The sequence below is a fragment of the Sceloporus undulatus genome, chromosome 6, assembly GCF_019175285.1.
Source record: "Sceloporus undulatus isolate JIND9_A2432 ecotype Alabama chromosome 6, SceUnd_v1.1, whole genome shotgun sequence".
Taxonomy (NCBI): domain Eukaryota; kingdom Metazoa; phylum Chordata; class Lepidosauria; order Squamata; family Phrynosomatidae; genus Sceloporus; species Sceloporus undulatus.
Window position 1 is genome coordinate 99,126,915 of NC_056527.1, and position 13,396 is coordinate 99,140,310.

The 13,396-nt window shown below is 42.1% G+C and overlaps 2 protein-coding genes across 4 annotated transcripts; both read left to right on the plus strand.

Annotated features, from left to right (window-relative positions):
- The first annotated feature begins 611 nt into the window (after positions 1–611).
- Positions 612–5,301, plus strand: THAP7 (THAP domain containing 7). Of its 3 annotated transcripts, none has more exons than XM_042474712.1 (5): positions 612–721; positions 2,233–2,312; positions 2,513–2,665; positions 3,721–3,837; positions 4,530–5,301. In XM_042474712.1, exons 2-5 carry the CDS (start codon positions 2,233–2,235, stop codon positions 5,080–5,082), a joined length of 903 nt encoding a protein of 300 aa, XP_042330646.1. In that variant the 5' UTR covers positions 612–721; the 3' UTR covers positions 5,083–5,301. The 3 variants fall into 3 exon arrangements, with proteins under 3 accessions (XP_042330646.1, XP_042330648.1, XP_042330647.1); XM_042474714.1 differs by having other exon boundaries at positions 2,513–2,605; XM_042474713.1 differs by lacking the exon at positions 612–721 and adding an exon at positions 840–1,035.
- Positions 5,302–7,971: 2,670 nt separating this feature from the next.
- LOC121933660 (butyrophilin subfamily 3 member A1-like) lies at positions 7,972–13,395 on the plus strand. The gene is made up of 4 exons (XM_042473644.1): positions 7,972–8,126; positions 9,968–10,263; positions 11,229–11,333; positions 12,878–13,395. The coding sequence occupies exons 2-4, from the start codon at positions 9,987–9,989 to the stop codon at positions 13,393–13,395; spliced, it is 900 nt and encodes a 299-aa protein (XP_042329578.1). The 5' UTR covers positions 7,972–8,126; positions 9,968–9,986.
- Position 13,396: the final 1 nt, after the last annotated feature.

Here is a 13,396-nt window from a genome sequence, read left to right on the forward strand (position 1 = left end):
AAAAGCTTTCTATCTGTATGTTGCCTACAGACCGGGATGGGACTCATGACGCCTTCGGATGTAGTTGGACTGCAACACCCATCAGCTCCAACCTTCATAGACTGAGGCGAGTTGCTGCCCAACGACATTTGAAGGGCCTCAAGTTGCCCTTCTCAGTAGTCCCCAAACTGTGCTTTTTAAGGGATTTTGGACTTCAACTCCCAGAATCCCATTCTATTGGCCAACATGGCTGAGGCTTCTGGGAGCTGAAGTCCAAAATCTCTTAAAGGGCACAGTTTGGGAAACCACTGCTGTAGAACCATGGGACCTCTGTGTTTTATATATTGTTGCTATTGCTGTGTGCTTTCGACGTCGTTTCCGACTTATAACTGGGAATTGACGTTAAAAATATCTGAAGGGCTAAAGGATGAGAACCACTGTTTTAGATATATGTGAACTAACGACTGTTTATGTTAATTTACTTTCTTTTTCCCCTCATGTTTTCTAATGGGTCTTAATATATAAACGAGTGCATATTGATGTATATGCTTATGTATATGCATCTCCTTTTATGTTTAATAAAAAATTTTTGAGAAAAGACGTTTGTATAACGGACTCCCTCCTCTAAACTTTCCTAGCTCTATTCGTCCGCTTGCTCTCGCGAGAGGGAGCGGGATTTGCCTTTCCCCCCTGTCAGACTCGAAGCCGCGCCGGCGGTGCTCCGAGCAATGGGAGTGGGGAGGTGAGAATAAACAAGGCACTCGCGCGCGCATCCGTCCAGGCGACATTCCCCCCTCCGCTCCAGCCAGCCTTGGAAGCGGCCGTTTTCATTTCCTAGTTAGGCTCTGTCTCCGCAGAGATGATTCCGGGGGGAGGGGGAGAGAAGAGCCACCTTGGAGGGCGGCGGGGAGACCCGAAGCCTCCTGTAGCCACGCCCCTTTCACCTTCGGACATCTCCGTCATTTAGAACGCTGGACTCGCCCATTCGAACCTGGGGGGGGGGGTTTCATTGATTGGTTGGTTCGTTCCTGTGACTCCCCTTGCCTTCACTTTTTGGTACGGTCCGCAGTGATTCTAACTGTCATGGCTTCCACGCCATGGAACTCTGGGAGTTGTAGTTCGCTGTGGTGGCACCAGAGCTCCAAACTACAAATCTCTCTCCCTTGACACCACTTTTAACTATCATGACTCCATCCTAGTTTCTTGACAGAGCTCCCTGACAGAGAAGGCTCAAAACTGCAAATCCCAGGATTCCATAGCATTGAGCCAGGGCAGTTAAAGTGGTTGTTGTTGTTTGTTTGTTTGTTTGTTTGTTTGTTGTGTGCCTTCGGCTGCATCCACACTGGAGAAATAACCCGGTTTGGCACCGCTTTAACTTGTCTGGGAGGTAAAACATCGATAGTGGGTTGCATATAACCTCTGAGCCTTGGTTTTGTGGTCTTTGAAGCACCTGGTAATGATGATTTCCTGGTCATTCTTCACTTGAAAACCAGCCAAATCGGTTATAAATTGGCACAAATATGGGGGTTTACTTCTCATCCTACCAGCAACAACAACAACAACAACAACAATAATAATAATAATAATAATATATTTATTTATATCCCGCCTCATCCGTTTGGGGATCAAGGCGGATAACAACATTGTGATACACAATATAAAAACAATAAAACCCACAAAACCCTGACCCAACCCTCCCTCCCAAACTATAATCTCCATAATACCCCATAAAACCAAAAACAGTCCCCAAAAAGTGGCCAAAATGGTAGACAGAGGTGACATAATGTCACTAGATTATTGGGTAAAGGATTTATTTTCCCCAGAATCTTCTTAGCAGTCCAGCAAAGATAGACATGAAGATGGTATAAAATGTTAGTAGGATTTGACAAGCTAAAGAAGTGGGGAAGATCGCTAGCTGTAATGTTATGGGATGGTACATCACTGATTTCCGTAACTCCATGTCTCAACTCCTTATTAGGTCCAACAAAATCTGCCACTACAGCAAACTATGCAGGTTATTAAATTTTATCCAGATTGCAGAATTCAGCTGCTCTTGGTGCAGACACTGTTTTTTAGTGTAGAGTTTTGAGGCTTTCTAGGTATGCACAACCCTGTTCTTAGGGCTTTTGTATACCCACACATCTCTTCCTTTAAATGCAAAATTAAAATAAGTTAATGTTTTATTTGTAGAACCTGCCCAGAGTCCATTGGATAGTGTAGACTATAAATATCCTTTTCCTCTCCTACTTACAGATGCCCCGTCACTGCTCTGCGACTGGCTGCTGCACCCGTGACACACCTGAGACACGCAACCGAGGCATTTCCTTTCATCGGTAAGAACTGATGCCATCTGGCCCTATTTCAGATCAATGACCATGTTGAACAGAGGGCAGGCTGGGTTTAATCCGCTTCAGTTATGGGAGGGAACTTAGCAGCCAAGCCTATCCTGTGATGTGCCTAGGGAGAACTCATTCATAGCATTGCATGTTTCATCCCAGCCTAACTCAGTTTCATCCTGTATGTGTTCTCACAGACTGCCAAAGGACAATCCCCGACGAGCAACATGGTTGGAAAACTGTCGGAGAAAGGACATGAGTGGCCAAGGTCTTTGGGACCCTGCCTCTAAGTATGTTTACTTTTGCTCCAAGCACTTTGAGAAGAGTTGCTTCGAACTGGTGGGCACCAGGTAGGTCATCAAAGAATGATAGGGTATGAAGGGTCAGGCAAAGTTTAAATGGTTCAACAGTGTCTTAGATGGCACATTGGACACTGGTTATGATGCTACTGACAGGTGGACTACAGCTGCAGCTTCCATGTTTTAAAGCCTTCAAGCAGAGAAAGGGTCTTGCCTTCAAGACCAGATAGGATCTGGTGTTTTCAGAGTATTTTTACAAATCCATGTTTTGCATTTGACATATTTGAGAGTATGGAGCCTATTTTGGGGGAAGAGTCATGTGGGCATTGGGGGGGGGGAGGGGGGATCCAGTTCAAGCCTTGAGACCTCTACCAATCCACAAAGTTCTCAGCACTTTGCAGAGTTTTTCAGTTGAAAAACCATTTTCATCAATCAATCAATCAAATTAGGCAAAATAATGCTGTTAGGAGGTACCAGAAAATAAAACAAAACCCTCCAAAAAGAAATGGGACAGTGCCTGCCCTTGGGCAGCAGTCATCAGTAATATAACATGCATCTGCTTTAGTTAAGAGGTTAGGTGCTCATCATGCACAGGGACTGACTGTGTGTGTCATTTCTCTAGATTGACTGTTGTTCAGAGTAGACAGTACTGGATGAGAGAGACCTATAGTCTGAACAGTGTAGGACAATATCAAATCTTTATGTGAGAATGAAGAAGAGGGAAGCTGTAGTATAGACATCAAAATGGATTCTCCCCATTGTCTTTATTGGCGAGTGGAGGAGCACAAATCAAAGTATTGTGAGTCACACAGGGCTATTTAATGTGGACCCATGCATTTATGGACATGCAGAGAGTTGAGCACATAATACTGTGGAGCAGAAAGGAAGCTAACACCTTCCAGAATCTTGGAGCATTCAGAACATCTCATGTTTTTGCCCAGAGGTCCACAATTCAGAGGATCTTCTGCCAGGGAGAAATGCCAGGCTAGCCAGCCAGCTATTTATTGATTTGATTTGATATATACCCCACCTTTCTCCACCTTTCTCCACCTTTCTCCCAAAAGGGTATTCAAGGTGGCTTATAAATGCTACTGGTTTCTTTCTAGTGGTTACCATCGGCTCAAGGAGGGTGCTGTTCCAACTATATTTGAATTCCATGGCAAGCCGCACCAAAAATCAAAGCTAGGCAACTCCAAACTGGCAAAACTAAAGCAGAAGCAAAGGTGAGTACTGACCATCCAACCCTGTCTTAAGTCCTGCTGAGGTTTACTCTGCAGTAAGTGTCACTGTGTTCGGTAGGACCGAGTCCTTAGTAAGAGATCCTGGATTATATGTAGTATGTGGCCTAAATTTGGATCTGGCTATTCCCAGCAGTATCCATTTGTCTTTCTCGCCATCTTTTTTCTATCCTTTCAACAGTCTAGGTCCATTAAATGAAAGGATTATTTGCCTGGGACTGCTTAGAGACTTTGGCCTGTTACAGACTGCCAAAATAAAGCTGCTTCAGGTCTCTTTGGAGGTATGCTATTTAAATGATGCATGGATCCTAAGAGTCTGGAGGTCGCGCCAAAGCCACACTCCATTCCTAAGCACTGGAGTGCAGCTTTGGTGCAGCTTCCGGATTCTTAGGATGCATGCATCATTTAAACAGCATACCTCCAAAGAGACCCGAAGCAGGTTTATTTTGGCAGTCTGTAACAGGCCCTTCTTTACTTTCCATATCTAAGTATGACACTTCCTCTTTTGCGCCATGCAGGTCTGCTTGAGCGTTGTGGAGCAAAAACATATCTTTAGTGGGTCCTCAGCATCTCCATGCTTAATTTTCTTTCTTTTTGCCTCCTTGTGTGTGGGAGGACGGTGGCTGTTCTTTCCCACTACTTTCCTGCCTGATCCTTATTCTCTTCCTTTCCTACAGCTGTAATCCTTGTTCAGAGGAGTCACCTCCATTGTGCATGGATATCTCATGCTTCCCAGCACAAGAGCTACCAAGTCCTGGAGCTGCTCCCACTAGTGGTGAGCCTCGAAGCCAGCCCATCCTTCCTGGGCCAGAAGCAGAACCCTTGGCCACTCTGTCAGACATTCACCAAGAACAGTCTCCAGCTGCTACAGCCCAAGAAGAAGCATCTCCGTCTCCAGCTCTCCCTGAAACTGTGGGTGATCCATCCCATCCTGTGTCTCTCTCCCTATACATGCTGCGCCTCCCTCCTCCTGCTGGTGCCTACATCCAGAATGAGCACAGTTACCAGGTGGGTAGTGCCTTGCTGTGGAAACGACGGGCAGAAGCTGCACTCAGTGCTTTGGGGAAAGCACAGCGGCAATTGCAAGCCTGTCGGCGCCGGGAACAGCGACTCCGCCTGCGGATCTGTGAGCTACAGCGTGAACGACAGCCACACAGTGCTGATGCGCATCGACGACTTAAGGAGCATCTGCAGGTCTTCGAACTACAGCTACTCAATGACCTTGAGTGACTTTGGGATGGGCCAAACCTGACATTTCCCTGATTGGCTCAGTTATGGCTTTGGCTATAGGAGACCTCCATTGGCCAAGCTATGTGTCAGAGCTTGAAGCTGTATGAACTAATGGGTCATTTGACACTTGCTTCCTTCCCTTGACCACTCATGTTTACTCTGTATCTGTAAATAAAGATTGTTTTGTATGAGTGGGATAGTGTCCCAACTCAACTGAAAGTAATGTGGTTGCTTATGCACAAAATCAGGATAGCTATTAACCCACAGCCTTCAGTATAAACAGGCAGGATCATACAATTTCTAATTATGTGGCTGCTCAGCTTTCCTCATGAGAGTCTTGAAATAGTTGTTGGCTGACAAAAAAAGAGCCTTATTATTTTCACCTGAAATATGAGGCCATAGAAGTCTTAATATCTCACAAGCCAGTGTTTTGTCTCCAAAGAGCATCTACATCTGGTTATTACAGTTGGCCCTCTGTATCCACATTTTTTTTTACCCATGGATTCAAGAATCTACGGACTCACAATATTTTTTAAATATATAAATTCCAAAAAGCAAACCTTGATTTTGCCATTTTATATAAGGTACACCATTTTATTATCCCATTGTATTTAATGGGACTTGAGCATCCACGGATTTTGGTATCCACTGGGGGTCCTGGAACCAAACCAAAGTGGATACCAAGGGCCCACTGTACTGATCCATACAATATATTTCACCTGATTAATCTGCATCAGACAGAAGAATGGGGTGTTGTGTCAGCCAAGAAAAATACATGCTAGAAATGACATTGTCTATCAAGAACTGATTCATTAAAATTGGATGGTTTTAGTGAATAAACTAAGCTGCAAGCTTAAGTGGGATTGGTACTGTCACACCTTCTGTCTGAAGATGAGTTAGGTTTGCTGTAAATAAATCTTTAGGTCACAGGATGTCGGGGGAGAAACCCGAGACCTTTAAATGCTGGATTTCTATCAGATCCATCTGGCATGACCAGTGCAGAAACTGCAAAAACTGAAACTTCATTAAGGAAAAATAATCAACTAGTAACACATATTTAAAATTACTTTTAGATGACATTGAAATGACCTTCCCAAATAGATTTGAAGAAACAATAAATTTAATTTGTCACGCCATTTGTTAGCAGGTGTAATGTTGTTTTTAAGTAAGTTTGCTGCCTCTCTTGTGACCCCCAAAGTATTATTTATGTCTTTGTTTCATCTGTATGCTGCCTTTCTCCCACAGTGGGACCCAGAGCAGCTCCCGGAAAGAGTCGCTTAAAAAAAAAAACAGGAGAATAAAATTTTAAACGCAATTAAAATAATCACATCAAACAGTACAAAATTATTTAAAAGACAACATGCCAATAAAAAGGTTTCCCAGCTTATACATTAAAAGCATGCTTAAACAAAAAGGTCTTCAGCTGCTGGTGCAAAGAAAGCAGGGAAGGGGCCACCCAAGCCTCTTGAGGAAGGGCTTTCCAGGGCATAGGAGCAGCTCTCTCATGTCCTCAAAGACAGGATCTAGAGGAAACCTTCCCCTTCTTAGAACTTGGCAGATTCATATGGGGAGATATAGTTTTTTGAGATAGTGTAGACCTAGGCCATATAGCCTGGGCTATACAAGTCATGACCAGCACTTTGACTTGTGCCTGGAAATGATTTTAAGACGGCATCACATTCATCCAGGACTTATCTAGTGATGATCCAGGAATGCTCCAGCAACAAACCATTCCCAGGACTTCCCCATGAAAATACATGTGAAAATCTTCACACGATCGCGCAAATATGCCAGGAGTGTGCCTTTTACCCCAGCTATTTGTTCCTCTTGTTCCACTGAAATCTTTAAAATGTCAGCCTGGCAAGTTTATCACACTGGAGAATCCTGTGTGGAAATGGGTTTAAATCACCCCACAAAAGTGGGTTGATTTTCACACAAAGTGGTGTTAACGCAAACGGAAAGTAGATGAAAGCTGCTCCTTTTTACTTTTGGAAAATCCCGACATTAAAAAGGAGTGGCTTTTGCTTACTTTCCATTTGGATTAACACCAGTTTAACAAGAACATTTGTGAAAATCAACCCGCTTTTGTATTTTGTTTTGTTTTCAGCTTTTAAATCCCATTTTTGGCATGGGGTTTCCCCCGCGTGATAAACTCCTGTGACAGCATTTAGCAATGAGAAGCAATAGGACCACAGGAGGGCAGCTTAGCACAAGGAACGAAAAACACATTGGACTGGACAAGAGTGAGTCTATGGGTGCGTCTACACTAGAAATAACGCAGTTTGACACCCCTGTAACTGCCATGGCTCCATCCTACAGGGTCCTGGGATATGTAGCTTGGTGAGGCACCAGCATGTTTTGATAGAGAAGGCTATAGGTCATGTAAAATTACAAATCCCAGAGGATGGGGACCTCATGAAGGTTTTCAGCTCTTTCTGCAGTGGGGATGGAGAGCTGGGTGAGAAAGAAAGGCTGCTTATCATGGAGGACAGCGTGGCATAGTGGTTTGAGAGTTGGAGTACAACTCTGGAGGCCAGGGTTCAAATCCTGGCTGGGCCATACAAACCCCACTGGATGGCCTTGGGCAAGTCACACTCTCTCAGCCTCAGAGGATGGCCATGACAGCCCCCTCTGAAGAAACAATAATAATAATAATGGTAACAATTTTTTATTTATATGCCGTCTCTTCCCGTAGGATCGAGGCGGCTTACAATCACAACAAAATACAAAACAATAAGGCAGTAACAACATCCAATACACAAATAAACCACAACTCTAATAAATTCATTATATATATATATATGGAATCCTGGGAGCTGGAGATTGTTGTGGAGCCCAGAGCAGAGCTCAAACTCCAACTCCCAGAATTTCATTGCCTTGAGCCACAAAGAGTTAAAGCGGTGCCAAACCGGGTTATTTCTCCAGTGCGGATGCAGCAAGAGAGAGCGAGAGAAGGCGGATGGAAAAAAGAGCCAGCCCCTCTCTTTGACTTTTACTTTCGTTTGTGTTAGAAAACGAAGAGGAGAAAGGCGACAGGGAAAGAGGTAGGTTCCCTCCCCACTTTCACTACCTTTCCCCAAAATTATTCCTCACTGAGGGAAACCAGGCGTCCTCCATTTCCCGGACGCGTCCTCCATTCCAGCCTTTTTCTGCCCAGGAGGGATGGCACAGCATCCTCCATTTGGAGCAGGGCTAAGAAGCATGGGTTGATACAGTATTTCTATAGGACTGTTTTTAGCCAACCTTTTGGAATGTCCTCCTTTTTTTCCCTTTTCCTGGAAAGGTCCTGCATTTTGCAGTGCCTTGTCCTCCTTTTTTGCAGTTGGGACATCTGGTCACTCTGGCTGAAAGGGGACTTGAGAGAGAAAGAAAGAGAGGCTTCCATTCCTGGGCTGCAAGTGGAGACATTATTTAAGTTATTCTCTGTTTTAATGCCTCACAAGGCAGTCTGGCAGGACTCTGAAAATCTTTCTCTCTGTGTGTGTAAGAGCGATAAGAGAGATGCTATGTCTACATGGCAGCATTAACGCAGTTTGGCACCACTTTAACTCAATGCTGTGTTGAGGTTCTGGGATTTGGGGTTTTGTGAAAGACTTCGCTTCCTCTGTCAGAGAGTTCCCAACAAACTACGAATCTCAGGATACCATAGGATTGAGCCATGGCAGTTAAATCGGTGTCAAATCTACATCTCACTGACTCTGAAACAGGCGTTTATCACACATGACAGATCTCATGGAGAAACTTGATTTAAAGTGGGGGGGACCCTCAAAAGTGGGTTTTTCACACTATGTTCGGGGTTAACCCGAACAGAAATAAGAAATAACCTGCAAAAGTGGGTAGTTTTTCAAATGATGTTTGCGCCAATGAGAAATAACGTGACATTAATACGAACGCAAAGTCAACAAAACCCATTACTTTTTACTTTCAGGAACGTCCCAAAAGTAAAAAAGAATGTGCTTTGTTGACTTTGCATTCAGAGTAATGTCGCCTTATTTCTCATTGACGCAAACGTCATCCAAAAAACTACCCACTAAAGCATGTTTTAAAATCCCGTTTCTGCATGGGATTTAACCAATTTGCCTCCATGTGATAAAGTCCATAGTCAAAGCAAAATGCACTAAAAGAATTGTGGGTTTCCATGGCCGAGCAGGGATTTCAGTCCTGATCTCCCAGAATCCTAATCCAACACTCATACAACTGCACTAGTCCCTCCGCATTTGCTGGGGTTAGGGGTGAAGGACCCCCATGAATGTGGAAAAACCACAAATAAAAAAACCACTATTCTTTTTACCTAAAATAACACCTCTCTAGGAACCTCCAGGTCCTCCAGTGCAACTCTATGGTCAGAGGTTGATCATGGAATCATGGTGGAGGACCAACAAACGCCTAGAGATGTGTTTTCTGTAGGAACCTCTAGGTTCCCCAGCACAAGTCAATGGTCAACATCTGGCAGATTTGCGCTGGAGGAGCTAGAGATTCCTAGACAGAACATAATAATCAAAACCGCAAATAATCAGATCCACAAAAGTCAAAACCACAAATGTGGAGGGCCAACTGTATACGCCATGCTAGCTTTTAGCTATTTGGTTTGTATTCCACTTTTCTCTCAGAACTGAAGTTCAAGAAGGCTCACAATAAGATCCAAAAGAGAAGAGATTTTTTAAAAAGTCAAGAAGTATAAGGGGGGAAAAACACATTTAAAGAAGTTTGAATTTTTAAATTTATTGAATTATTAAATTAATAAATAAAAATACAGCATTAATCCTTCAAAAGCTCTTTTGCAGCGCACATAGGCAATTGTCTCGTCCGTTTTTCAACCTTCTTCTCTCTTCTTGTAACTTTCCTTCTATGGGACCTCTCATAACATCTTTTTTCCCTTTTCCAGAAACTTCCCTGGTGCCAAGATGTCCAACAGCGTCCGCTGTAAACTGGTTGACTATATCGATGACCTACGACATGACGAGTATAAGAAATTTAAGATGCACCTTGAAGAATATCCAATTGAGGAGGGCTACAAGCCCATTCGGCGCAGTAAGACCGAGAAGGCAGACGCCACTGAGATTGCGCGACTCATGGTCTGGGCATATGAGGAGGCCAAGGCATTGCAGATGGCAGTCAGCATCTTTGAGAGAATAAATAGGAAGGATCTGTCGGAAAGAGTCAGAAGAGAGATGCCATCATGTAAGTCAAACAGACAAAAACAGTAATCTCGGCACACAGCCACAGTGCAGGTATTTCAGGGCTTTCTTCCTCTTTACTAATCAATTACAATTTTGTCAGTTTTCTAATCAATAGATATACATGAAACATGCTTGAGAAAGGCACACATGCTTTCTATTGGTATGTAGGTCCTCCCACCTTCCCCAAAGTCTACCCCAAATTCAAATTATGCGACAAACTCAATCATTTATATTGTTAAATACAAATATATATTTCAAAGAGGCAAGAGATTTTAGAGATTCTAGTGTTCTCCTAGGATTCAGATTCCTAAGGAAGTGTAACTGGAGACATACAGGATTTCTGTGATACAGGATTTATTTACAGCTCTAGATGCACGCCATTTAATTCAGCCATCCATATTGATTGCACCCTACTTTAGTTTATAATATCTTTATTCAGAATAAACAAACTAACAAACACACAAGAAAAATAATTTTACATCTAAATCACCATAAAAACATATAAAATGTTCTACTTATAACATCCTAGCCATGTTTAAAATATCCAATAACATCAAATAAAGTGATGATATCTTTATTGGGCTAACCAAATGAAGGTATCACTGTTTTGTGGATTTTTTATGTTGTTGGATTTGCTATATGGCCAACACAGCTATCCCCAGGCATTTAAAATACAGTATATCATCAAACAGAATCAAACAGCTTGAACAATCTCCTAGAAGCAAATTTCTAGAAAGCATACTTCCTTTGATTAACAAAATCCATATTATTTTTCATTAATACCCATATTAACACCCATTCACAGTCCCATTTCTCCCCAGATTCTCATTTTATTGCACCCAACTGACTCGAATAACAAAAGTGTCTAATCTTAATTGTTCTTCTTGCGTTGGTTATAGAAATAAGAAGGGAAGCAAAATTGCCTTTTCTTTTTAAAAACAAGAATGAACATTTGTTTCTTAATAGATTTCCGGCAGAGTACAAAGCCTTTGACCAAGGAGGAAGAAAGAAGAAAGAATGAAAAAATATGTTCAAATCTCTACGACAAGTTTTTTGGGACTGAGAAAAAAGGTGAGTTGCCTGCAGATGTATGTAAGATGCTGAAGGAATGGAAGACCACTAGACAACATGGCTTTAGCAGAAATAAGCATAAAGAAAGTAAACCTGTCGCTTAGAAAAGTAGAGTTAACCTTTTTGAATTATGGCACCCAGAATTACTCAACTTGAATGACCAGCTTCCATTCTGGTTGGCCAATTTTGGCAGCTGTAGTCCAGAAATAAAGTAATTTTTCTTATAGAGTATGCTTATACTGTAGAGGCATACTGTTTCTTAATGGGAAATGTATGTCCCATATATACTCAACTATAAGTTGATTTTATAGGGCAGGTTTGGGGACCAAACTTTTGGATTTTGATATGACCTGTGGATAAGTCAAGGGTGAAACTTAGGGGTATGTCACAAAGAATGTGAAGGATGAAGTAAAGAAAAATGTTGCCAAAGAACTTACAAAATTCCAGCAGACATAACTTTTTGTGCTCACCCTAAAAGCTGGATGAATGAGAAACTGGAGGACACTGGAGCTTTTTCTAGGTGCTCCAAGGAGGGATTAAGTTCTTACCTTTTATCATGGGATAGTTCCTTTTTTTGATAAAAGTTAAAATATAGTACCAACACACCAACACTAAAATTGACTAAAATTTCTAGACTTGTACATGAGTATATACAGTAAATAATTATTATAATAATAGCTTTATACTGGAATTCTACATGACCATAGTGTACTATGTAGCACCATAATGATGTTGTACATAGTATGACCCTTACCCAGCCCAGTGTACCGGTAAGCAGCCTATGAGTTGTGTAGAGATCATGAATATGTAGCAGTTATGAATGTTGGGCTGTAGGTTACCTATTGTCAATTTCCCAACAGGATCCAATCATGAACATTACTAGTGCTGCTACTACTACTACTGCTTTGTATTTGTCATCATCATTGTTGTATTTCAGGAATTTGTTTTGGCAAAAAAAAAATTGTGCAAAAATAGTATTTTGTGCAAATTTTTGCACAAAGGGATCTTTTTTTTAGTGTCCCAAAATGTGTATATGTATACACCCAGTAAAAACGGACAAACCTTCTTATAATCTTGTCTAGTGGGGAGAAAATGTTTGAAATATTTCCTTCTCGTGTACAAAGAATAAAATAAGTAAAGATTTTGATTGCAAGTAATTAACTGTAAGAGAAGGGAATGGCTTTTAAGGTACTTAACCTGGAATTTTGTCCAAACCCCTCTATTTATTCTTTAAGAGCTTACCCTATGAATGGAAATGGTACATTTTTAAAAAAATAACAGATGTACCATTAAATCTCCACTGCTCTTAAAATCATAGAGTATCATAGTCTTTGCTTTGGCATGACCCTGTTCTCTGTTTTTACTAAATCTGTGAACTCAGAGTTAGTCATACTTAGAGTATAACAATCAAAATAAATGAAATTTAACAAAGTTATAACTTGTTTTCAACAGGTTGACTCATAAGTATGGCTACATTTGGATTCAGCCCAATATGCTAGTGGACTAGGAAACATCACACTAACCTCTCTGTTTTTGCTTTTCAGTGGAGGTGATATTGGATCCCAAGACCGCCTTCCCTACCCTTGTCCTTTCTGAGGATCGAAAAAGTGTATATCTGGGCAGCCATGCCCAACCTCTTCCCGACAACCCTGAGCGCTTCCGTTTTATTCCATGTGTCCTGGGAGCAGAAGGAATTGATTCTGGGACCGTGGAATGGGTGGTGGAAGTGGGCAAGGCCAAATCGTGGGCCATAGGTGCTGTCCGGAAATCAATAGACAGAAAGGGGTACCCGTACCTCACTGCTACTGAAGGTTGTTGGCTCCTGAAACTGAATGGGGGAGAATATGAGGCTTCTACCACCCCTTCCACCATTCTTCCACTGTGGAAATCTCCACAAAGTATCAAGATACACCTGGAGTATGATTTTGGCATCCTTACCTTTTATGATGCTAAATCCATGGAGCGTCTCTTCACCTTCAACTATCCTTTCTCCGAGGTTATGTTTCCTTTTTTCCAAGTCTGGGACACAGAGATCCCCCTGAAAATCTGTCCTTGTGATTAAT

Excerpts from the sequence above, each read along its gene's own strand:
- LOC121933660 (XM_042473644.1), top strand. The coding sequence starts at position 9,987 with ATGTCCAACAGCGTCCGCTGTAAACTGGTTGACTATATCGATGACCTA. Across the intron at positions 10,264-11,228 it reads CAGAAGAGAGATGCCATCAT|ATTTCCGGCAGAGTACAAAG; the intron begins GTAAGTCAAACA and ends GTTTCTTAATAG. Across the intron at positions 11,334-12,877 it reads TTTTGGGACTGAGAAAAAAG|TGGAGGTGATATTGGATCCC; the intron begins GTGAGTTGCCTG and ends TTTGCTTTTCAG.
- THAP7 (XM_042474712.1), top strand. The coding sequence starts at position 2,233 with ATGCCCCGTCACTGCTCTGCGACTGGCTGCTGCACCCGTGACACACCT. Across the intron at positions 2,313-2,512 it reads CGAGGCATTTCCTTTCATCG|ACTGCCAAAGGACAATCCCC; the intron begins GTAAGAACTGAT and ends GTGTTCTCACAG. Across the intron at positions 3,838-4,529 it reads AAACTAAAGCAGAAGCAAAG|CTGTAATCCTTGTTCAGAGG; the intron begins GTGAGTACTGAC and ends CCTTTCCTACAG.